This window comes from Pseudorca crassidens, chromosome 9 (assembly GCF_039906515.1).
Source record: "Pseudorca crassidens isolate mPseCra1 chromosome 9, mPseCra1.hap1, whole genome shotgun sequence".
Classification (NCBI taxonomy): domain Eukaryota; kingdom Metazoa; phylum Chordata; class Mammalia; order Artiodactyla; family Delphinidae; genus Pseudorca; species Pseudorca crassidens.
In genome coordinates, this window is record NC_090304.1 from 9375763 (window position 1) to 9399873 (window position 24111).

Consider the following 24111-nt stretch of genomic DNA (forward strand, 5'->3'; position numbering starts at 1 on the left):
GGTGCCTCTGTCTGATGTGGAGAGCCGGCAAATTCGGACAGCTCCTGTCTCTGAACAATCCCGCCCCCTCCCTCAAGCCCCGCCCTGGCCCCGCCCCCACCAGCATCTAGAGTACGCTCTCGGCCAATGGGACAGACGCCAGCCTTCAGTGTGGCCCGGCCAATCAGGAAGCCGGAAGGGGCGGGCGCTAAGATACGTGGCTCAACGCGCGCTGGGGGAGGGGAAGCTCCGGGTCAAGGAGCAAACCCGGCACAAGATGGCGGCGGTAGCGGCAGTGGCGGCGCGTAGGAGGCGGTGAGGAGCCCGGATCCCGGGGAACGCGCCCGGGACGCCCCCAGACCCCCAAGTCCCGTGTCTCTCCTTCCTGTATGTTCTCCTGAGACTCCGCCACCCCCAGCCTCGTGAGGACTCTTTGTCTCTCTGGAGGCGGCCTCGGGTGCCCCCAGCCTCCTCGCCGCGTCGGGGGGCCCTTGTTTCTGGGGCTCTCCGCTCCGGCCCGGTGGCTCTAGAAGGCCGCAGCCTTGTGTTCTTCTTGGCCTTGGCCGCTCTCAGCCGCCGCCCTCCCCTGGCGGCTTGCGGCGGTTAACGCTGCCGCCTCTTTCCTGCAATGCGCGGGGCCATCGGGGCAGAGGAAGAGATGCGGCCCGGCCTCCGGGAATGCAGCCTGCTGCCCTGCGGCCCCTCAGCCGCGCTGGAAGCACCGCGGCCGGCAGTCTTGCTTCCACTGCCCTTCCCGCCCTCCCCTCGAGAGCCCCGGACCCTGCCCTGCCCTTGTCTTCACGTGGACACCAGCCCTGGCTTGTTTGGTGTCCACGGTCGTTGGGCACGGCTGGGGCAGGATCCCGTAAGTTCACAGTCGACCTGGATGACGTTGCTCAAACACAACAGTGGTTTGTTCTGCATTTATATTACTGAAAAGACGGTTCGAAACAATCATCAGCGCCACAGAGTGTTTACCAGGACCTAACGGATGTATCGGGGTGGGAGAGGCACGTACTGTCGGCAGCGGTGAAAAAAGCGTGGATCGTAAATTTGACTCCAGAAGCCTGTGACCTGAAACAATAAATGAGTGCACCTTTCCTTGCGACTCATTCCTGACCTTGGCTTGTGACCACCTCTTGCCCAGGGGCGTTCAAGGCATTCCTGAGTTCTCAGGGCCTTCCAACAGGTTACATCTGAAAAATCTTTCAGAAATTCTATCCCCATTGGCGTCTCTCCAAACCCATTTTATAGATTGTGCAAGTAGGACTCCAGAGAGTATTTAATTCACTGTACTTCTGATTACTGCTGCTTTGGGCTGGTGGACACGGGGTCAGTTGCTCAGGGTGTCCGCTGCAGTCACTCCTCAGGACCTGGGCCACATGCCTTGCTTTTGAGTTTTCTGGTAGCATTTCTTCTGCTTGTTTTGCTACTATTTGTTCCTGCTTGACCTATTAAACCACAAAGCCTGGTGTTTTCCTCATCTTTCTGTGTGGCCTGGCTTGCCTTGCACATTCTTCTGGAACTGGAGGGCTTACTGTGTTCTGTGATCTCCTTTCTAGTGCTTTTCTTTACCTTTAGCTTTCAAGCAGATACTGAGGATATGCTGGATACAATGTGTTTGTAGGCCCTACTCTTTGGTTACCCTGTTAGCAGGTAGCAAAGTTTTAATGCTGAGGAGAAATGTGTGTATTTGTTTGTTCTCCCTTATTTGGAACACTTTCTCAGAGTGTGCTCCTAATCAGCCACTGGGAGAGCATGTTTAAACTGCAGATTCCCTGGGACCCGGGAATCTTCATTTAGTAAGCACTGCACGTAACTCTTAACAGACGCTAAAGTGTGAGAATCCCTATTTAGGGTTTACCCAGAATGGATGGATATATCCTTAACAAACTAACTTGTTCAGATAAGCCTGTTAGTCCCTTGTCTGTTATTATTTTTTTTTTACATCTTTATTAGAGTATAATTGCTTTACAATGGTGTGTTAGTTTCTGCTTTATAACAAAGTGAATCAGTTATACATATGATCCCATATCTCTTCCCTCTTGGGTCTCCCAAAAATATGGAACGCTTCACGAATTTGCGTGTCATCCTTGCGCAGGGGCCATGCTAATCTTCTCTGTATCATTCCATTTTAGTATATGTGCTGCCGAAGCGAGCACCCTTGTCTGTCATTTGATAGCATGTTGGGGAAGTGACAAGTTTGTGGAAACCCTGGTGATGGTCCTCAATGAGGCAGGCCCTGCTGGTGGTTAGTGCAATGTGCTGTGCATAATGAAGTGCCCGGGCCCTGGAGTTAGGCAGAGCTGAGTTCACCAGTGTCACCTCATACTGGCTGTTAAATCTTGGATGAATTATTGAACCTTTTTTTTTTTTTTTTTTGCGGTACGTGGGCCGCTCACTCCTGTGGCCTCTCCCGTTGCGGAGCACAGGCTCCGGACGCACAGGCTCAGCGGCCATGGCTCACGGGCCCAGCCGCTCCGCGGCACGTGGGATCTTCCCGGACCGGGGCACGAGCCCGCGTCCCCCGCATCGGCAGGCGGACTCTCAACCACTGCGCCACCAGGGAAGCCCCAAATTATTGAACCTTTTATGCCTCAGTGCTCCCATCTCGGAAAAATCCCAATCCTACATTCACCAAGAAAACAGTGAAAGAAAGGGAAAAGAGTTATTAGTGTGTATAAAGAATTGGTTCTGAACACTGGTTGCCTATTAGAATTGTTTAGGGGAGTTTAAAATCTGATGCCCAGGTTCCACTTCAGGCCAATTAGATTGAAATCTCAGGGTGAGACCTGGGCATAGACACTACTAAAAACTGCAGGGAGAGTTAAAAACTAGTATAGGGCTTCCCTGGTGGCTCAGTGGTTGGGAGTCCGCCTGCCGATGCGGGGGACACGGGTTCGTGCCCCGGTCCTGGAAGATCGCACATGCCGCGGAGTGGCTGGGCCCGTGAGCCATGGCTGCTGAGCCTGCGCGTCCGGAGCCTGTGCTCCGCAACGGGAGAGGCCACAGCAGTGAGAGGCCCGCGTCCCGCAAAAAAAAGAAACACAAAAAAACTAGTATAAGGCGGTTAGCCAGGCCCCCGGGTGCCTATTAGGACTCAACACAGGTTAGCTGTTATTCTTTTCAAGCTTACGTGGTGACAGTGGTGACTTATGTCAAAGATATAGCAGTGGAGATCAGAGGAACAGGATGCCTAGAGTGTTAGGGATGTTAGGACCCTAGGAACCTGTGACCAGCTGGCCAGCTGAGGGTACATCTTGAACTTTTTCACTGTAGGTCCCCCCAGTGTCTTTCCAGTGAAAAGGCATGGCTTACTGTGTTTCTCTGTTCCACACATAAGGTACCACCACTTCCCCTGGGACTGGCTGTTACTGTTCCTTTCCTCTGAGAGGCTGATGTAACCTGAGTCAATACCAGGCCTCTGAAGGTCAAGGATCCTTTGTCCACTTCCTCTGCCTTTTGAAGGAAAGGTGTGCGTGAGCCAGCTCCTCAGGCCTGACACTTAAGCCCTGTCCACTTTGCCGTGTTTTCTGTTTAATGGGACTCTATCTTTCTCCCCTTTTAGGGTTGTGGTGGGAAGAGGCCTTTACCTCAGAAGGTGGGGCCCTTTCTGACCCTGTGCTGATCGTGCCCTCTTTGTCCTTTTCCCCCCTAGGTCTTGGACTGGTTTGGTACTGGCTTGTTTAGGCGTCTGCCTGGGAATTACCCTGGCTGTGGATAGAAGCAACTTTAAGACCTGCGAAGAGAGTTCCTTCTGCAAGTATGATATTTCTGGGAGACAAGAATGGAAAGTAGGGTAATGTGGGAGGTGTCAGTGGCAGATGAGGTAGCCTGGGGCACTGCAGCTGATAGAAGGACTTGGGGGCCTTGGGGAACCCTCCCCCGTTCTCAGTCATTTCACATTGGCAGGAGGCAACGAAGCATACGGCCAGGCCATTCTCCATACCGAGCCTTGCTGGACTCTCTGCAGCTTGGTCCTGATGCCCTCACGGTCCATCTGATCAACGAAGTCACTAAGGTCAGGGGAGAAAAGGAAGAGTCTGGTGGGGGTGGAGAAATGGCTAAGGGGTAATTCGGGAAGGGGAATCCTATAGCCAACATCCTGTGCCATCTAACCTTGGGACTTGTACTTTGTGAGGAATTCAGATTTCAGATCCCTTAAGCAAAGGGCTAGAAGGAGGAGACCCCCTCGGGAGAGAAATGGGTTCAGAGGGCATTTCCTGGTATAGCCCATTCCTTTCTCCAGACCCAGACCTCTGCCTCCACAGGTGTTGCTTGTGCTGGAGCTCCAGGGGCTTCGAAGGAACATGACTCGGATCAGAATTGATGAACTAGAGCCCCGGCGGCCCCGATACCGTGTGCCAGACGTGTTGGTGGCTGATCCCCCCACAGCTGGGTAAGTTTTTCCTGAGGAACATCTCCATCTCCATGGCCCTTTCCCTTCCTAATGAGCCTTTATTTGGCAGCTGACTTTCTCTTCCACATTGGGGTAATAGCTGAATAGCACCCGGCCACTCTCCTCAGCCTTCCCTCATCTGTTCTTCTGTTTCACTTGTTTTCTCAACTGATTGATTGATTGATTGGCCGAGCTGCTTGGCTTGCGGGATCTTAGTTCCCCAGCCAGGGATTGAACCTGCGCACTGTGCAGTGAAAGCACAGGGTCTTAATCACTGGACTGCCAGGGAATTCCCTCACTTGTTTTCTCTTTCACCCTTTATCTTCATTCAGTCAGCAAAGAAATACTGCTTCCTCTTCTGTGCCAGGCCTGGCCTAGGTGCTGGAGATACAAGAGGGAGTCAGCAAGGCCATGGAGCTCGCCTTCCAGGAATACAGTGTCTCTGTGGTTGGTTCCTCCCTTCCCTTCCCTTCCTGTCCTGTCCCCCTGTCTTGTCTCATCTGTTCTTTTCTTCTCTTTCTTTTTTTCTCTTTTCTCTCTCTTTTCTTTCTCCCCTTCCTCCCTTCCTCCCTTCCTCCCTTCCTTCCCTCTTTCCCTCCTTCCCTTCCTCCCTCCTCAATTTCTCCTCAGATATTCAGGATAGGATTATTCAGATACTCGGGTCATGACACATCGTCGTCATTATTCCACGCATGGCTCTCTGTTAAGTATTTAACTTAGAAAATAACATGATAAACCCTTCACCTAACCCAAACATATACATCTCACTGTCCTGTACCCCTGACTCCTTCGGAGATGATTGTTATTCTGAAGTTTATTATTCCCTTGTTTTTTTGTTCTCACAGTTATATCGTGGGTACGTATATACATATACACACTTTCGTACATTTGCCTAAGCAATAAATTATGTGATTTTGTTTTTGAGTTTTATAGGGAAAGTATCTTAGTGAATGTGGTCTTTTGGGATTTCCTTTTTTCACTTAACTGGATTTAACTTTGTTGCATGTAGCTCCAGAAACTCATTTTTACTGCTGTATAATGTTATGTTATATGAATATATCCCGATTTACTTCTCCATTTCTGTGTTGATGGGCATTTGGGTTGTTTCCAGTGTTGGCGTGAACATTCTTGTCCATGTCTCCTGTCTCCCTGTGCAGGAGTTTCTCTTTGGTGTATAGCTAAGAGAAGAACTGCAGAGTTGTAGAATATGGAAATCATCAACTTTCCAAGATAAAGCCAAAGTGGCTTACCAATTTACACTTCCACCAGCAATATATAAGAGGCTTATTGAACTGCATCTTCTCCAGCCCTTGGAACTATTGGACTTAATTTTTGTCAGTGGAATGGCTGTAGGATGATACCATGTGGTGGTCTTGGCTTGCTTGTCTTTCCCAGTTTATTACTGATATTGAGCATGTCTTCATGTATTTATCTGTCATTCTGTTCTGTGAAATGGAAGTTCACTGCTCTGCTCATTTTCCTTTTATGTTGTTTGTCATCACTGATTTGTGGAAATTCATTCGTCTTGATACCAGTTCTTTATTACTTACATGTATTGCAGTTATCTTTTCCCAGATTGTAGCTTATCTTTTTACTTTTCTAAAGGTGCCTTGAAAAAAGAAGATTTTTTAATTTTATTTTTTAAAAAATTTTATTTATTTATTTTTGGCTGCATTGGGTCTTTTGTTGCTGCGTGCAGGCTACTCTTCATTGCAGTGTGCGGGCTTCTCTTTGCGGAGCACAAGCTCTAGGTGCGCAGGCTCAGTAGTTGTGGCTCGAGGGCTTAGTTGCTCCGTGGCCTGTGGGATCTTCCCAGACCAAGGATCGAACCTGTGTCCCCTGCACTGGCAGGCGGATTCTTAACCACTGCGCCACCAGGGAAGTCCCAACGATTTTTTAATTTTAGAATAGTTCTAGATTTATAGGAAAGTTTCAAGAATATTACGAGAGTTCCTGTATACCCTGTACTCTTGTTTTCCCCTGTTAACATTATTGTGATATATTTGTCATACATAATGAATTGATATCATTATTGTTAACTAAAGTTCATATTTTTTTTTCTTTTTTCATTCCTTTTTTTAAAGTGTTTTTATTGTTTATTTTTTTGTGGTACGCGGGCCTCTCACTGTTGTGGCCTCTCCCGTTGCGGAGCACAGGCTCCGGACGTATGGGCCTAGCCACTCCGTGGCATGTGGGATCTTCCTGGACCGGAGCACGAACCCGCGTCCCCTGCATCAGCAGGTGGACTCTCAACCACTGCGCCATCAGGGAAGCCCTATTTTTTTTTAAATTTTATTTATTTATTTATTTTGGCTGTGTTGGGTCTTCATTGCTGCGTGCGGGCTTTCTCTAGTTGCGGCGAGCAGGGGCTGCTCTTCATTGTGGTGCACGGGCTTCTCATTGCGGTGGCTCCTCTTGTTGCGGAGCACGGGCTCTAGGTGCGTGGGCTTCAGTAGTTGTGGTGCTCTGGCTCAATAGTTGTGGTGCACGAGCTTAGCTGCTCCAAGGCATGTGAGATCTTCCCAGACCGGGGATCAAACCCGTGTCCCCTGCGTTGGCAGGCGGATTCTTAACCACTGCGCCACCATTTCATTTATTTTTAATTGAAATGTAGTTGATGTACAATATTACATAAGTTATAGGTGTACAATATAGTGATTCACAATTTTTAAAGGTCGTACTCCATTAATAGCTATTATAAAATATCAGCTACACTCCTTGTGTTGTACGATATATCCTTGTAGCTTAAAGTCCATATTTTTTTCAGATTTCCTTAGTTTTTTTGTTGTTTATTTATTTACTTATGGCTGCATTGGGTCTTCGTTGCTGCGTGCAGGCTTTCTCTAGTTGCGGCAAGCGGGCTTCTCATTGCAGTGGCTTCTTCTGTTGCGGAGCATGAGCTTTAGGCGCGTGGGCTTCAGTAGTTGTGGTGCACGGGCTTATTTGCCCCGCAGCATGTGGGATCTTCCCGGACCAGGGATTGAATCCAAGTCCCCTGCATTGGCAGGTGGATTCTTAACCACCACGCCACCAGGGAAGTCCCAGATTTCCTTAGTTTTTACCTAATGTCCTTCTTCTGCTTCACGATCCAATCCAGGATACTGTTTTATATTTAGTTGTCATGTCTCCTGAGGCTCCTCTAGACTGGGACAGTTCCTCAGACTTTTCTTGTTTTTGATTACCCTTAACGTATCTTTCAATAAATAGAAATTCTGAATTTTGTTGTCAGGTAGATAAGTCTCTTACCTTTTGGTGTTAGTGTTTTCTAAGTTGTGTTTAAATAATCCTTATCTACCTCAGAGTCAGAAAATATTTTTTTATATTTTCTTCTAAAGGTTTTACTCTAAAATTTTAAGTCATAATCTGTCTGGAGTTGATACTTGTATCTGGTAAGAGGTAGGAGTGTGATACCATTTCTTTTCTATACAGAAAATGTGTTTTTCCGCTCTGTTATTGAATAGTCCTCCAGACCTCACTGAACTGCCATGCCATCTGTTACATTTCAACATTCTAAGATGCTTGGGTCTGTTTCCAGGCTCTTTATTTGATTCCTTTGGTCAACTTATCTGTCCCTGTACTGTTACCACACTGCCTGTATAGCTCTTAGCAGGTCCCCCGTCTTCTAAGTGTCATGACTGCTCCTGGCACTTTGCACTTCCTTATATCCCTTTTGATCTTTTTCCCAGGCTTTCTGTCTCTGGCCGGGATGCCAACAGCGTAGAGCTAACCATGGCTGAGGGGCCCTATAAAATCATCTTGACGGCACGGCCATTCCGCCTCGACCTACTGGAGGACCGCAGCCTTCTGCTCAGTGTCAATGCCCGAGGACTCTTAAATTTTGAGCACCAGAGGGCTCCCAGGGTCTCGTGAGTACAGGGATCAGGAGTGAAGGGGACCTAGTGTGAAGGAACCTAGGGGTGTCGTAGGGTCTGGCACTGGGTCCCTGGGAGGAGACAGGGTGGTAGTAGAGCCAGGTCGGGGCTGGGGGCTGGGCGAAGCTGACCATCAGGGAGGGTAGGAAGCAGACCTGGGTTGAAGTTTTCTCCATTTCCTGTACAGACCAGGAGGCAGTCACTTTTGTCCATGAGCTGTACCCTGGGCACCTCCTCCCTCAGAGGCCTGCCTGGGTCTGCCTTTCCCTCTTACCCCTCTCACACCATCACACTTCCCAGATTTATTTTCTTCCTTTTTTTTGTTTTGTTTTGTTTTGTTTTTTGTTTTTAATTTCTTCCCCCACCCCATCTCTGGAAGTTTGTCGACTGAAACTCACTTTTATGTTTCTGTTTTTGTGTTGGTTTTGTGCCTCCTTTTCCCCTTTCCTACCCATCTCCTCCTGCCCCAGTTTCTCGGATAAAGTTAGTCTCACGCTCGGTAGCATTTGGGATAAGATCAAGAACCTTTTCTCTAGGTAAATCCATGACCACTGGTACTGTATCTGTTCCTCTGCCCTTACCCCCCCTTCACTCTGGCCCCCCGGGAAGGTGCCCCAGACCCTTCCATACCCTGTCCTTCACTCACCTCTTTTTCCCCAGCTATATGGTCTCTGGTTCCCGTTCCCCATTCCCTTGGCTAGGAGCCCCCTGGGAGAAGGAAGATGAAATGTTGGATATCCTTGAGGAATGTAGGGAGCTTCTTGCTTTGCCAGGGGGTGGAGAGATGCTGCCTGTTGCTGGGGTTCCTGCCTCTCAGCTGGCTTGCACTGAGGCTCTGGGCAGAGCTGCTTGCCAGCTGCCCTTGAAAGCATCCTTTGGCAGAATCTCTTGTTTGAGTCCCTGTGTAGAGGCTTGACCATGGTTATGACTCACTTGCCTTTGCAAAACCCTGTGTCACGCCAAGAGGCTGAGGCCCAGTGAGGGAAGTTGGGGCCAGAGTCTCTTGGTAGAGGCAGCAGGGCTAGGACTGGCATTCCGAACCCAGGCCCTTGAACCTGTCTGCCTGTCTCTTCTGGAACGCTGGCAGAGGCTGATGGTTTGGGCCTGTGTTTGGAAGGCACCCCTTGGTGGCATTTACTTCTCATTTCCCTTTCTCATTTCTCTCCCTGTCCTTTGCACACTTATCTGCTCACTGGGGGTCCCTTTCCAAGCTTTAACATTCAGTCCCTTCCTCCAGTGCCTTCGTTCCTTTGGACCCTTGGCTCTCTATTCCCTCACCCCTCCTTCCACTAGCCCCTCGTCCCTGCCCCCTCTGGATTGGAGCAGACAGCTCTCCTACCTTCCAGGCAAGGATCAAAAGACCCAGCTGAGGGCGATGGGGCCCAGCCCGAGGAAACACCTGGGGATGGTGACAAGGCAAGTTGGTGGGGGTGGGTGGTTGGAGCACAGGGCTGGCTGGGAGGTTGGAGGGGAAAGGCCCACAAGAAATTTGAGCTTAGTCTTGGCATCGCGGATGGGATTTAGAAAATGGGCAAGGGAAGAGAGAGGACCTGGTGTGTGATTGAGTAGTGGTCTGCTTTCTCCTTCCAGCCAGATGAGACCCAGGGGAAGGCAGAGCACGATGAGCCAGGAGCCTGGGAAGAGACATTTAAAACTCACACTGACAGCAAGCCCTTTGGTGAGGGGCTGGGGGAGCCTTGGGCAAGAGGACAGGGAGTCCTTGCCAAGCAGAAGCTCTGGAGCTCATCTTTTGCTTTTCTTCCAGGCCCCACGTCTGTGAGTTTGGACTTCTCTCTGCCAGGCATGGAGCATGTGTATGGGATCCCCGAGCATGCAGACAACCTGAGGCTGAAAGTCACTGAGTGAGTCCTACAGTGACATCAGGATATGGGGGGAGGGAAGGGGGCAGAGGCCAGGGCTGTGGGAGATGTGCACACAGATTAGACACTCCAGACGAGCGTGGCTCACTTCCTGTGCCAGAGAACCTTGGGCCATCAGAAAATGCTGCTTTGAGAAAGGGCAGAGGGGCCAGTTTTTATCCCTCATCTGTGTCTATGGGGCTGGGGCTGTGCATGCCATGGCCCGGGGCCAGTCTGTCTGTCTGCCTGCCTGCAGGGGTGGGGAGCCGTATCGCCTCTACAATTTGGACGTGTTCCAGTATGAGCTGTACAACCGCATGGCCCTATATGGGTCTGTGCCCGTGCTCCTAGCACACAGCCCTCATCGGGACCTGGGCATCTTCTGGCTCAACGCCGCGGAGACCTGGGTTGACATATCCTCCAACACTGCAGGCAAGGTGAGAGCACAGGCGTGGGGAGCAATAAGGGAGGGAATCGTCAGGCCTTGAGACAGATGGGTTTGTTAGGGGCATTTGCTTTGAAGAGGCTGGTAGAGTGGCCTATTTGGATACCTGTTTGGGGACTGGATGAGAGACAGGCCCTGGGCCTTCTGGGCAGCATATGAGTTCCCCAGACACTCCCAGAAGACACAGACTCATGGGGAAGGTATTTCCTTTTCTGCATTTATTAATACATTTGTTATTGAGTATGCGTTAGGAGCTTCAGACCCTTTCCTAGGTGCTGGGGATATATTGCTCACTGAGTTAGGAAAGGAGGAAGACAGATTAAACAGGTAACAGAGGGAAGATGAGTTCAGTGGTGGTAAGTTCTAAGAAAGAAATGCAGTGGTCATGTGATGGGGATGGGCGGTGCTGCTTATGATGGGGCCCAGGGAAGCCTCACTGAGGAGGTGACGTTTAATCTCAGCCCGAAGTGACTCAAGGAGCCAGCTGTGTGAGGACTCTGAGGAAAACACTGCTGCTTTGTCTTTGGGTTGGGAAGCAAGAGGGTGGTGTCAGACCTCTCTCTGGTCCCCTCTGCAGACCCTGTTTGGGAAGATGCTGGACTACCTGCAGGGCTCTGGGGAGACCCCACAGACAGATGTTCGCTGGATATCGGAGAGTGGCATCATTGATGTCTTCCTGCTACTTGGGCCGTCTGTCTTTGATGTCTTCCGGCAGTACGCTAGTCTCACAGGTACGCAGTGTCCCTACTCTGTCAGCCTGCAGCCTCCCTTTCTAGTCCTTGGCTTCTTGAGGGATGACTGCATTTTCAGAAATCCTGTGCCTTGGCCTATTCTCTAGCCCGGTGCCCTTTCATCTCCCTCAATTTCTGGGCATCCCCATTGGCCCCAGGTTGAGCCTGACCCCATTGTGACACCCATCCCTCACTGAACCTGCAGGGACCCAGGTTTTGCCCCCGCTCTTCTCCCTCGGCTACCACCAGAGCCGCTGGAACTATCGGGATGAGGCTGACGTTCTGGAAGTCGATCAGGGCTTCGATGATCACAACCTGCCTTGCGATGTCATCTGGCTGGACATTGAGCATGCTGATGGCAAGCGGTATTTCACCTGGGACCCCAGCCGTTTCCCCCAGCCCCTCACCATGCTTGAGCATTTGGCCTCCAAGAGGCGGAAGGTAAGAGGGCCGCAGCCATGGTTGGTTTTCTCAGGCATGATAGCCCTGGAGAACTCTCACTACCCGTGTTCCGTGCCCCCAGCTGGTGGCCATCGTGGACCCCCACATCAAGGTGGACTCTGGCTACCGTGTACATGAAGAGTTGCAGAACCTGGGTCTGTACGTTAAAACCCGGGATGGCTCTGACTACGAAGGCTGGTGCTGGCCAGGTAGGTGGGCCCGGAATTAAAGGAGGCTATTGGGAGGCCAGGGAGCTAGAGTGGAGGCTATTTTACCCCTCAGGGGTTGAAAGCCATCCTTGATTTCTTCTAGGCGCAGCCGGTTACCCTGATTTCACCAATCCCAAGATGAGGGCCTGGTGGGCTAACATGTTTCGCTTTGACAATTATGAGGTATGGCAGCCCCTCCCTGACCTGCCTCTGTCTTTCCCACTCTACCACTTGGAATCAGTCATTCTCTGCCTGCTATCCCTGCTATGGTTGGTTGCTCATAAGATATCGGGGCCTTGATCCTGGGGGGGGGCCCTGAGAAATGCATCTTTCTGGATTCCTAGGAGCTCTCTGCTCAGACACTGTTTTGTCTTCTCCCTCCCCTCTGTCGTCTGTCCCCATTCTCTGCCTTGTGTTCTCAGGGCTCATCTCCCAACCTCTATGTCTGGAATGACATGAATGAACCGTCCGTGTTCAATGGTCCTGAGGTCACCATGCTCAAGGATGCCCAGCATTATGGGGGCTGGGAGCACCGAGACGTGCATAACATCTATGGCTTCTACGTGGTAAGGGACTGAGAGAGGAGAGACCAAGGACCGAGAACTTGCACCGATGACAGCTGGCTTTTGCTCCTCACTACCCTTCTTTCCTGTTCCCACGCAGCACATGGCGACTGCTGACGGGCTGGTGCTGCGCTCCGGGGGCATAGAACGCCCCTTTGTCCTGAGCAGGGCTTTCTTTGCTGGCTCCCAGCGCTTTGGTAAGATTTGGAGAATAAAGCTGTGGCAGAGGGACCTGGGCCTGGTTCTTGGAGAAGTCTGTCCATCCTCTGAGAGTTACGTACTTCCTTCCAGCTGTTCACTAAAAGCGAGGCAGGGAGTGGGAGGGCCAGTCCGTGTTGAAGTGCTCTTGTGAACTCCGCCATCTTCAGCAGGACTCTGGGGGCCCCAGAGGAGATGTGGCAGGTTAGAGAGGTCAGCTGTATAAAAGGCTGAGCCCCTTCACTGTTTGCAAGTTCCCTTCCTCTTTTCTTCCTCAGGAGCCGTGTGGACAGGCGACAATGCTGCCGAATGGGACCATTTGAAGATCTCTATTCCTATGTGTCTCAGCTTGGGGCTGGTGGGACTTTCCTTCTGTGGAGGTGAGAGGGGGAGGAACTTGGAGCCTTGCTTTGGCGGGAGAGGGGCAAGGTAGAGGGCATAAAACCTAGGCCTGTGCAGAGAACTGACAGTCCACGATGGGGCCTTGGGGGGCTCCTTAGGCAGCAGCCCTCCCTCACCCTCTTTTCCAACCGGTTTCCTCCCTCCCCTCTCTAGCGGATGTGGGTGGCTTCTTCAAAAATCCAGAGCCAGAGCTGCTTGTGCGCTGGTACCAGATGGGTGCCTACCAGCCGTTCTTCCGAGCACATGCCCACTTGGACACTGGTCGGCGAGAGCCGTGGTTGTTACCGTCTCAGTACCATGACATAATCCGAGACGCCTTGGGTCAGCGATACTCCCTACTGCCCTTCTGGTATACCCTCTTCTATCAGGCCCATCGTGAAGGGATTCCTATCATGAGGTGAGGCATTCAGTTGGGTCTGTGTAGAATGGACTGAGATGGCTGGGAGACTGGGTTCCATCTCTGGGCCTCTTTCTTCATTTACGAGGGCCTTGTAAAGGAGGGAAATCTGACTGCAAGGTCAAGAGTAAGAAGAGACCAGTGGGGAGATGAAGAGCAGTGAACGTTACTGAGTGCTTATGACATGCTAGGCATTACTCATCACTATCCCCAGAGCCAGAAACAAGTCAGACAAGTGTCGTACCCTTGTGGAACTTACATTCTTGGGAGGAAGACAGAGAGACATGTAAACAAATATGGAAATAGGAAAACTGCCAAAACTGACAAGGTTTTTGAAAAAAATAGAACAGGGTAACGGAGTTAAGTTCCACAAACAGGCCACGTAGGGCTTCCCTGGTGGCGCAGTGGTTGAGAGTCCGCCTGCCGATGCAGGGGAAGCGGGTTCGTGCCCCGGTCCGGGAAGATCCCACATGCTGCGGAGCAGCTGGGCCCGTGAGCCATGGCCGCTGAGCCTGCGCGTCCAGAGCCTGTGCTCCTCAACGGGAGAGGCCACAGCAGTGAGAAGCCTGCGTACCGCAAAAAAAAACAAAAAACAAAAAACAGGCCACGTAAAGATGAGCCCTGACTGATGAGTAAGACAGGCTTTTGTGACGCAGAGGAAGAATGTTCCAAGCAGGGGAGACTGCAAGTGCAAAAATTATGAAATGGAAATGAGTTTGTTATGTTCCAGGAGTAGGAACAAACCAATGTGTCTCAGGGGTAAAGAACCAGAGGGAGAGGTAGATGAGGTGGAGTGGAAAATTCAACCTGAACTAGAGGGCTTTTCAGGCCAGGATAATGAAGTGGCCGCTGGGGGGTAGCTGTGCAGAGCAGTTTCTAGAGGGAGCAGGGTGGGAGGAGGCAGGGAGACACGTTAGGAAGTTAAATGTCTAGACCAAGGTTAGAGTGCATAGCTGAGTCCTTAAGCCTGCTGGGCTGTCTGGCTGCCAGCTCGCGGGTCTTTCCCCTGTGCTCTTCTTTTTGCCAGTGCCTGGGGTAGCATCTTTGACTTCTGCCAAACAGCAAGTGTCTTCCTTTCTTGTCCTGCTTCCTTCCTAGGCCCCTGTGGGTGCATTATCCTCAGGATGTGACCACCTTCAGTATAGATGATCAGTTCCTGCTTGGTGAGAAACAAGGGGGACAGTTAGTGGTGGGTTGGGATAGGGCTGAGAAGAAGCAAGCACTGTGATAGATACGTCTGTGGATGTGCAGGGAGGGAGGAGTGAACGAGGCCAGGGGTGCAAGGGGGTGGGTGCTCTAGGGCTCCCTCTTTGGGAACTGATCTCCCCAATTCAGAGTTGATTCTGCTGTATCTTAGGGGATGCATTGCTGGTTCACCCTGTATCAGACTCTGAGGCTCATGGCGTGCAGGTCTATCTTCCTGGCCAAGGGGAGGTGAGTTAAGGAAGGGTGTGGTGGGGAAAGGTGGTGGAGGTCAGAGAGGGTAAATAGAGTGGGGGGTCCTCTGTGCAGTGAGTGACCGAGTATATCTTCTGCACCCACAGGTGTGGTATGACGTTCATAGCTACCAGAAGCATCATGGTCCCCAGACCCTGTATCTGCCTGTAACTCTAAGCAGTGTGAGTATGCCTGGCCCAGCTGCCAGCTCCATCTGCCTGTAGGTTTCCAGAAGGGGAGAGAGTGTATACTTTGGAGTCCAGTTCCTAAGGGGACGCAGATATACACAAGCAAAAGATATTGCAGGGCCCAGGGTTGAACAACAGGGCTACTTCATCCCAGCACTGCTCTTGCTCTAGATCCCTGTGTTCCAGCGTGGAGGGACAATTGTGCCCCGATGGATGCGAGTGCGGCGTTCTTCAGACTGCATGAAGGATGACCCCATCACTCTTTTCGTTGCACTCAGCCTCCAGGTAAGCGCATAAGCAGGGAGCCTCCTCAACCATCTGCCTACCTTCCTAGGATTCAGTCCCCTGGGGATGTGCCCCTCACTCCCTCTTGGGCTCAGGCTCTCGCCTACCCCACTTCCTGCTCAGGGTACGGCCCAAGGAGAGCTCTTTCTAGATGATGGGCACACGTTCAACTATCAGACTCGCCATGAGTTCCTGCTGCGTCGATTCTCATTCTCTGGCAACACCCTTGTCTCCAGGTAAGGAGGTACCCTTTCTTCCTTGGCAGCCTCTGGGATGCTTACAGCTCACTGTGCTCTTACATCATGGCCTTGCTCTGCTCTCCTCCTCTCTGCTCTGACAGTTTTTTTTCTGATGGGTATCCATTTTTGCTTCCTCCAGCTCAGCAGACCCCAAAGGCCACTTTGAGACACCAATTTGGATTGAGCGAGTGGTGATAATAGGGGCTGGAAAGCCAGCAACCGTGGTACTCCAGACAAAAGGTGAGTGATCTGGCCCCCAGATGGGGAAAGAGAAGAAGCAGGGCAGGGTTGGGGACCCCCTGCGTATAGGAAAGTAGTTGCTATTGACTCTGGCACTCTTTCTCTTTCCTCCACCAGGATCTCCTGAAAGCCGCCTGTCCTTCCAGCATGACCCTGAGACCTCTGTGTTGATCCTGCGCAAGCCTGGCGTCAGTGTGGTATCCGACTGGAGTATTCACCTGCGATAACCCAAGGGATGTTGGGGTGGGATGTGATGGTCTTGATAGTTACTCTTCCTTCTGCCCTGGAGTTTGACCTTCCCCAGACTTCACCTTTCTTATCTCAAGATCTACATTCTGCCAACATCTGGGCAGGATGAGAGGGCTTTCCCTGGGCTCTGAATTCATTTTGTGATCTCCTGACCTCTCCCACCCCATTGACACCACATCTCCCTTCATCCCCAAATATTCTGTTGCTCTGACTGGAGCACATTCACCTGTGAAGACCTGGGGACCACAGGGCCCTTGCTTTCCCTTCTCTTTTCTTTCTTCTGGGGGCCCTGAATCTCCTCCATACCCTCTCTGTTCATGTCTCTTGTGTGTTGATGCCATTTCTTGGAAGATGAGGGCAGTGAGCTTTAGGGCTCCTTTTCTCCTTCCCCTTCCCTCCCCACCATACTGTTCTCCCTCCTTTTTATTTCTTCCTCCTGGCTCTTCTCTATCAGGCCTCTCTGTTTTATGCCCCATTGATGCACAGGGTCCACCCCTTACCCTGATAAGGGATGAATGGATCAAAGGAGTGAGGTTGCTGGAAAACATCCTCTTCCCTGGCATCCCAGCCTTTCCTCTCCCTGCTTCTATCTAGAGCAGCTGCGGTTCTGACAGGGGCAGTTCTACCTCCCCTGTCCCTTGGGGGAAAGAAGTTTCCACTCCTTAAGAGGGGATGAGCGAGACTTCTTTTGCCTCCTAAAATTTTGTCCCCTTGAGGGGCATTCCAGATGGAGAAATCAGTTGCGGTTTCATCGAATCATGGTCACCTGTATTTATTGCTGGGGGAAGGCTGAGGGTGGGGGAGATGATCATGTGCGCTCAGGGTTGGCCCAGGGCCCTGGGTGGGGGGTGGGGGAGGACTAACTGGGGACGATGGGGAATGTTTGTGGGAATTTTTTTTACTTCCTTTTGGCCCCCAGCTGTGACAGGTTTTGATAAAAGGAGAAACAATAAAGAGAGAAACCATAAATAACTGTTGGCGTCTGGATTCCAGTTCTGGCCTGAACCACAGACCCCTAAAAGCCCGAGGACCTGACATTTTCATTTAGCTTCAGCATAAGCCTCATTGGTTGAGCAAAATGAGTGAGTGCAAGCCTCCTTCAGCTTGCTTGATGCCAATTTTTTTTTTAATTAATTTATTTTTGGCTGCATTGGGTCCTCGTTGCTGCACGCGGGCTTTCTCTAGTTGCAGCGAGTGGGGGCTACTCTTCGTTGTGGTGCGCGGGCTTCTCATTGTGGTGGCTTCTCTTTGTGGTGGAGCATGGGCTCTAGGCGCATGGACTTCAGTAGTTGTGGTACGTGGGCTCTGTAGTTGTGGCTCGCAGGCTCTAGAGCGCAGGCTCAGTAGTTGCGCACGGGCTTAGTTGCTCCGTGGCATGTGGGATCTTCCCGGACCAGGGCTGGAACCCATGTCCCCTGCATTGGCAGGCGGATTCTTTTTTTTTTTTTTTTTGTGGTACACAGGCCTGTCGCTGTTGTGGCCTCTCCCGTTGTGGAGCACAGGCTCCAGACGCGCAGGCTCAGCGGCCATGGCTCACGGGCCCAGCCACTCCGCGGCACATGAGATCTTCCTGGACCGGGGCACGAACCTGTGTCCCCTGCATCGGCAGGCGGACTCTCAACCACTGCACCACCAGGGAAGCCCCTGGCAGGCGGACTCTTAACCACTGCGCCACAAGGAAGTCCCTGATGCCAGTATTTTCATAGAGGAGCCCAGCAAGGTCATCAGATTTTGGTAGGCCTAGTTAATAGTGGTGACCAGAGCTAATGGGGTCCCTCTTGAATAGAAATAGCTATATGTCAGATGTTCTCATACTAAAGACTGCTTCTCTTTAGCTAGCAGCATTTTTAAAAATTTCCCATTGTTTTAGTGACAGGAAATAGTTTCCTCCATTTTGTAGACTGACCACAAGTCTTAGAGATTATTTTAACAAGAAACTAGGTTTTGTTTGGAAAAATTACTGCTCAGGATGGTTTATGCCTGTGAGGAGTTAGGGGTTCTGTTTCTGGAATTCCTCAGCTCAAGAAATATTTCCAGGGGCTTCCTGGGTGGTGCAGTGGTTAAGAATCCGCCTGCCAATGCAGGGGATATGGGTTCGAGCCCTGGTCTGGGAAGATCCCACATGCCGCGGAGCAGCTAAGCCCGTGAGCCACAACTACTGAGCCTGCACTCTAGAGCCTGTGAGCCACAACTACTGAGCCCACGTGCCACAACTACTGAAGCCCACGTGCCTAGAGCCCATGCTCCACAACGAGAGAAGCCACTGCAATGAGAAGCCCACGCGCCGCAATGAAGAGTAGCCCCCGCTGGCCGCAAATAGAGAAAGCCTACGAGCAGCAATGAAGACCCAGTGCAGCCAAAAGTAAACAAATAAATAAATTTATTTTAAAAAGAGAAATTTCCAGTTAATTCTCTGGGAGATAGCTCATTGCCTTGACATTTTACCCCCACCCCTTCTGTCACCTGTTTCAGTGTGGGTCAAAGGAGACAGTACAGCTCCTGGAGTCAGGTATCTAGAAGGGACATAGAAAATTGTACGATGGGAATTACATGATTTGGCGCAATTTTAGTTACTTATCTGTAAAATGGGGACAATACCTATCTCTCACACAAAAGTGGACCAAGATACTGTGACAACCCTGAAGAAGAGCAGTTTGCTCCTGAACTACTGCCAGATGTGCTGGAAAAACACTATGGACATAAACTCTTCATCCCAGAAAGGGACCTGATTCCAAGTCATACTAGAAATTCAAAAAAAAAATCCAAGAAATATTAGAATATGAGAGGTTGATTGATTAATGAAATATCAAAAATACCCCTTTACTATTTTTTGGTTTAATTTATTAGATTACTATGTATTTTTTGCATTTTTGCCAAGAGTACCTTGTTAAATATCAAAATTCTGCAACATCAATCTTTAGAGTTTTAATATCCTAAATTGTATTAAAATTATAATCAAAGGATTATAGTGAGGATTGTATGAGACACCCAGGGCACAGGCTTGGTACATGATAGGCCCTAGATTTCACTCATTCATGTAACAAGTATGTACTGAGGTACTGTTACTACCTGCAGTGACTGATGGATGAATGAATGACTATAAGGAGAAAATCTGCGCAGAGGGACTAGAGATCAAGGGGAGGGTACCAAAGCCACTCCCAAGTACCCTACCTGGCTTTTGACCGCCGGCCGCGCGCGCTTGATACGCCGGATATGACGTCACCCACTACCGTGGTTCCCAGAACTAGGCGGTGGGAGCGGAAATTAACCCGGAGGGAGGGAGTGGGCAGACTGACCGGAAGTGGGCCGCGACGTTTACTGCCAGCTCCAGCTCCTGGGAGCAGGTCGAGAGGAGGGTGAGGAGGGCGGGTCAAGGGGCGGGGCCGCTTCAGGGGCGGGGCTTGCAGGCTGGCGGGCTGGGGGCGGGGAACTTCGTGCCTGCAGGACCCCGCCTGCCCAGGCGCCGGCGGTGGCGCGGCCATGAAGCTGAAGCTGAAGAACGTGTTCCTCGCCTACTTCCTGGTGTCGATCGCCGGCCTCCTCTACGCGCTGGTGCAGCTCGGTGAGCGGGGCGGGGCGGGGGCGCGGCGGGTCGGCCCTCGGGCACCCGTCGCCGAGCGTCCCGCCCTGGGGATGAACCCCCGCGCAGACCCCATTCATCCGGCTCGGCCCTTCTACAGCCCTCTGCGGCCGCCGGGCGCACTCCCCTCTCTAGAACGCACCGCGGCTGCCCGCCGCACCTCGGGTGAAATCAGACTCCTTCCCAGAGCCTGCAAGGCCCCGCATGATCCTGCCTTGGTCTGCCTCTCTAACCCCATTTCCTAACCCTCTCGCTCGCTCTGCTCCGGCCACACTGGCTTCATGACAGTTTCTTGAAAACCCCACACTCATTGCTTCCAAGCACTTAACCTGTCCCCGCTGCCTGTGGTGCTCTTCGCCCAGCTCTTTCCCAGCTCCCTCTCTCATCCTTCAGGTTTCAGCTCACATGTCACCGCCTCACAGGCCTTCCTTGACCACCTTAGCTAAAGTACCTCTTCTCAATCTGGATTCTCTTTAAGTCTCTATCCTATTTGTTTCCTTCATGGCCCTTACCACGGTTTCTAATAATTTTATTAATTTGTTTCTTTGCTTAGTGTCCAGCCCCTCCACTAAACTGAAACCTCCATGAGGGCAGGGACCATGTCTGTTTGCTTTCCTAAGCTGCATCCCGGGCACCTAAGGCAGTGCCCCCCAGGAGGAGCATTCAGTAAATATTTATCCAGTGATGGAGTCAATGAATTTAATGAGTCTTTGGTCACACAGCCAGTGGAACAGATTGAACCCTGCCTCTTATGCAGGGATTTAGAGACTGGGCCACCGCATGATCCTCAGGTATTTGAAAGACTGTCCTGTTTTAGGAGATCAACTTGTTCTTTATGGTTCCAGAAGGCAGAATTAGGACCAGAAGGTAGAAAGGATGGAGGCAGGTAATCAGCTCAATAGCCAAATGAAAACTGTAATGGATGGAATTGGTAAAGTCGGAGAGGGGCTGCTAATTGAGGCAGTGAGCTCCCCACCACCCAAGGCATAGAAAAGCTGTTAGAGAAGTTGTAAAGAGAGCCCTGCACTGGCTAGTTGAACAGAAGGTTATGGCCCTTTGGGATGCTGAACGTACTGTGGTTCTCTGCCCCCATCCCTGCTTCCTGGGACCAGGCCAGCCATGTGACTGCCTCTCTCCCCTGCGGGCAGCAGCAGAGCAGCTTCGGCAGAAGGATCTGAGGATTTCCCAGCTGCAAGCCGATCTCCGCCGTCCACCCCCTGCCCCCGCCCAGCCCCCTGAACCTGAGGCTCTGCCTACTATCTATGTTGTTACCCCCACCTATGCCAGGTATGGGCTGTGATGCACCCCACATCTGCATGGACCAAGAGGCTGGGGTCGCTGATGAGTTTCGGGAGGCGCTGGGCCAGGGGATGTTCCTCAAGCTAAGGCATGACAAATGACAGGCTAAATGAACCACATCATTACTCTAAGATTTGTGGGAAAATGTTTTTCTATTAAAATAGACAGGGATGTGCTGTGAAGTAGAATACAATATTCCTGAGAAGTTTTAAGATAGAACAATAAAGTTGCAAAGAAATTCTGAACTTGCCAGTGAGTTCACTCTCTCTCCTTAGGGAGCCTTTGGTGAGAAAGTTTGGGAAGCCCTTGACTAAATCGAAGTAGAAAAGGACTTGGCCCTGCAGTCATACGGGGGTCTAGAAATAGTTACACCAGCTATTATTTGCAGTGTGTTTACTCTCTGCCCCACACTGTGCTAAGTGTGTTCCTTTTTTTTTTTTTTTTTAATAAAACGTAGCGTTATTGGTGACACAAACCAACTGGGAAATGTGGTTTTGAATCTGTAGCCAAAAGGGCTTGCTGACATCTGCCTGGAATCAGATGGCTGACCCACCTACGCCAGGGCATCTCTAGACCCTCTCCACCTCCCTACACACACCATCAAGCCTGGGGCGGGCAGGCCCATCTGAAGGGTAAAGAAGCCTGCAAGAGACTGGGCCCCTACCTTCCCAGTTTCTTGTCTAAACTCGGATGAATCTTCGTCCCCTGAAGAGGAATGAGCCAAAGGGCTCCTCTAAACTCTTCTACCTGGAAATCCAAGCATAGGCGGCAAAGAACATGGTCCTACTGGTATTCTAAAAAGTCATGATCTTATTTAATCCTTAAAACAACATTGTTGTAAAGTACTGTTATTTTAAAGTTATTTAAAGGAAACTGAGCCTTGGGGAGATGGAGCCATTTCCCCAGATATCTCACCTAGTAAGTTACAAAACTGGCGTTCAAACCCAGATCTGATTTCAAAGACTGTGCCCTTAATTTATAGTCAGAGCCCTGGGGTTGAGGTGAGTGACAGACATGGACATTAAGAACAGGGCAGGTGAATCAATTCCCTGGCGGTCCAGTGGTTAGGACTCAGCGCTTCCACTGCAGTGGGCATGGGTTCCATCCCTGGTCAGGGAACTAAGATCCTGCAAGCTGAGTGGCTGGGTCAAAAAACAAAACAAGACAAAGAAAAGAACAGGGCATTTGGGTGCTGGTCGGGGAAAGGTCACGGGGGGGTGGGGAGGGTGGGCGGTGCTAGGAGTGGCCCAGGAGAAGCCATATATACCCTCTGGAGTGGGCAAATGGTGCCTATCCCTTTCCCTCCTGCATCTTTCCCCCTGCAGGCTGGTGCAGAAGGCGGAGCTGGTGCGGCTGTCCCAGACCCTAAGCCTGGTGCCCCGGCTGCACTGGCTGCTGGTAGAGGATGCTGAGGGCCCCACCCCGTTGGTCTCGGGGCTGCTGGCTGCCTCTGGCCTCCTCTTCACCCACCTGGCGGTCCTCACCCCCAAGGCCCAGCGACTCCGGGAGGGCGAGCCAGGCTGGGTTCGGCCCCGAGGTGTTGAGCAACGGAACAGGGCCCTGGACTGGCTCCGGAGCAGAGGGGGTGCTGTGGCGGGAGAGAAGGATCCACCCCCACCAGGCACCCGGGGAGTCGTGTACTTTGCTGATGATGACAACACCTACAGCCGGGAACTCTTTGAGGAGGTGAGCACTGAGATGGGGCTGGGGAAACAGGCCAGGTGGGCCCGCTTCATCTTTTTCCCTAGGTGAGGAGTGGGGAGCGGTGGGGCAGAGTGACTCAAGTGGTCCTTCCCGCTGCTCCCGTTCCTCTGGGCCACCTCCTGTCTGTTTCTTCTTTCCTGACTTCCGGTAGATGCGCTGGACCCGTGGCGTCTCAGTGTGGCCAGTGGGGCTGGTGGGCGGCCTGCGATTCGAGGGCCCTCGCGTACAGGATGGCCGGGTCGTGGGCTTCCACACCGCGTGGGAGCCCAATAGGCCCTTCCCACTGGATATGGCGGGATTTGCCGTCTCCCTGCCCCTGCTGTTGGCGAAACCCAATGCCCGGTTTGATGCTACTGCTCCTCGGGGCCACCTGGAGAGCAGCCTCCTGAGCCACCTTGTTGATCCCAAGGACCTGGAGCCACGGGCTGCCAACTGCACTCGGGTAAGGGGATGGAGGGGGGCACGGAAATCTGACTGTGGGATGGACGGGTGATGGGAGAAGTGGAATGAGGCCCTGGGGAGTAGGATCAGGGATGGGTGTTTGAACCAGGAGAGACCCTCCAGGGCTCAGATTCAACCTTGCTTGCTCTCCTGAAGGGGAAGCTGGGAGGCAGGGAAGGAAAGTGGTCTTCCTGCCACTCTGTCTCCTGGCACCCGTGTGACACAGAGAGGGAAAGGGATTAAGCCCCATTTTAGAGGCACTAAAGGCTCCCCCCACCCACCCTTCATACTTGGCAGCCAACCCAGTGTGTGTCGAGGGGGTTGGAGAATCCGTTCTACACTGCGTGCCCCAGAGGCTGGGCTGTGGCTGGGCCCGGCTCTAACTGAAAGCTCTCGGGACAGGTTCTGGTGTGGCATACGCGGACAGAGAAGCCCAAGACGAAGCAGGAGGAGCAGCTGCAGCGGCAGGGCCGAGGCTCAGACCCAGCTGTCGAGGTGTGATGGCGGCCCTCCACTGCCCACCACCTCATCAGACACAGATCTGTGGGACTGGATCCCTGGCCTGCCCAGGATGTGGTTTTCCAAGTCCTGAGCCCTCAGAGCCAGGGGCGGCCCTTCTGCCCCTTCAACCCCAGGGCGTGGCCCAGCTGCTTCTCCCCTCCCCCAGCTTGCCTTGTGGCACTGCTCACAGGCTAGGGACAAGCAGCCCTTGTGTTGAGCCAGATGGGCTTGTCTGGGGCGGAGCAGAAAACAGAGTCTCGGGCGGGAGGGCGGCTGAGTGACTGGGTAACTTATTGGGGCTGGGCATGCACTGCGGGGCTGGAGGAGCTGGGCTGGACCCTCCCCACCTGAGCATGCTGACCCCCCCCCGCCCCAACCTCCAGAATAAAAACTCTCAACTTGGAGGGGCTTCTGTTTTCCTTCACTTCCCATGTCAGGTTCTTGCATTTGATC

The 24111-nt window shown here is 51.9% G+C and overlaps 2 protein-coding genes and 1 non-coding gene across 7 annotated transcripts; 2 read left to right on the forward strand and 1 right to left on the reverse strand.

Annotated features, from left to right (window-relative positions):
- Nucleotides 1-138: 138 nt before the first annotated feature.
- Nucleotides 139-17105, forward strand: GANAB (glucosidase II alpha subunit). Of its 3 annotated transcripts, none has more exons than XM_067748722.1 (25): nucleotides 139-294; nucleotides 3638-3742; nucleotides 3892-4000; nucleotides 4251-4378; nucleotides 8065-8244; nucleotides 8721-8786; nucleotides 9597-9670; nucleotides 9845-9928; nucleotides 10016-10112; nucleotides 10366-10546; nucleotides 11132-11285; nucleotides 11491-11726; nucleotides 11809-11935; nucleotides 12039-12118; nucleotides 12358-12501; nucleotides 12599-12695; nucleotides 12975-13076; nucleotides 13252-13495; nucleotides 14594-14658; nucleotides 14853-14929; nucleotides 15040-15114; nucleotides 15292-15405; nucleotides 15529-15641; nucleotides 15784-15884; nucleotides 16002-17105. In XM_067748722.1, exons 1-25 carry the CDS (start codon nucleotides 257-259, stop codon nucleotides 16109-16111), a joined length of 2901 nt encoding a protein of 966 aa, XP_067604823.1. In that variant the 5' UTR covers nucleotides 139-256; the 3' UTR covers nucleotides 16112-17105. The 3 variants fall into 3 exon arrangements, with proteins under 3 accessions (XP_067604823.1, XP_067604824.1, XP_067604826.1); XM_067748725.1 differs by lacking the exon at nucleotides 139-294 and adding an exon at nucleotides 3429-3452; XM_067748723.1 differs by lacking the exon at nucleotides 8721-8786.
- LOC137231386 (U6 spliceosomal RNA) lies at nucleotides 2036-2141 on the reverse strand. The gene has a single exon (XR_010946508.1). It is a non-coding gene; the product is annotated as a U6 spliceosomal RNA (small nuclear RNA).
- A 2431-nt stretch (nucleotides 17106-19536) lies between the features above and the next one.
- B3GAT3 (beta-1,3-glucuronyltransferase 3) lies at nucleotides 19537-24062 on the forward strand. Of its 3 annotated transcripts, none has more exons than XM_067748754.1 (5): nucleotides 19537-19695; nucleotides 20826-21000; nucleotides 22338-22698; nucleotides 22868-23158; nucleotides 23560-24062. In XM_067748754.1, the coding sequence occupies exons 1-5, from the start codon at nucleotides 19614-19616 to the stop codon at nucleotides 23656-23658; spliced, it is 1008 nt and encodes a 335-aa protein (XP_067604855.1). In that variant the 5' UTR covers nucleotides 19537-19613; the 3' UTR covers nucleotides 23659-24062. The 3 variants fall into 3 exon arrangements, with proteins under 3 accessions (XP_067604855.1, XP_067604857.1, XP_067604858.1); XM_067748756.1 differs by having other exon boundaries at nucleotides 19538-19695; nucleotides 20862-21000; XM_067748757.1 differs by having other exon boundaries at nucleotides 19538-19695; nucleotides 20865-21000.
- The last annotated feature ends 49 nt before the right edge of the window (nucleotides 24063-24111 follow it).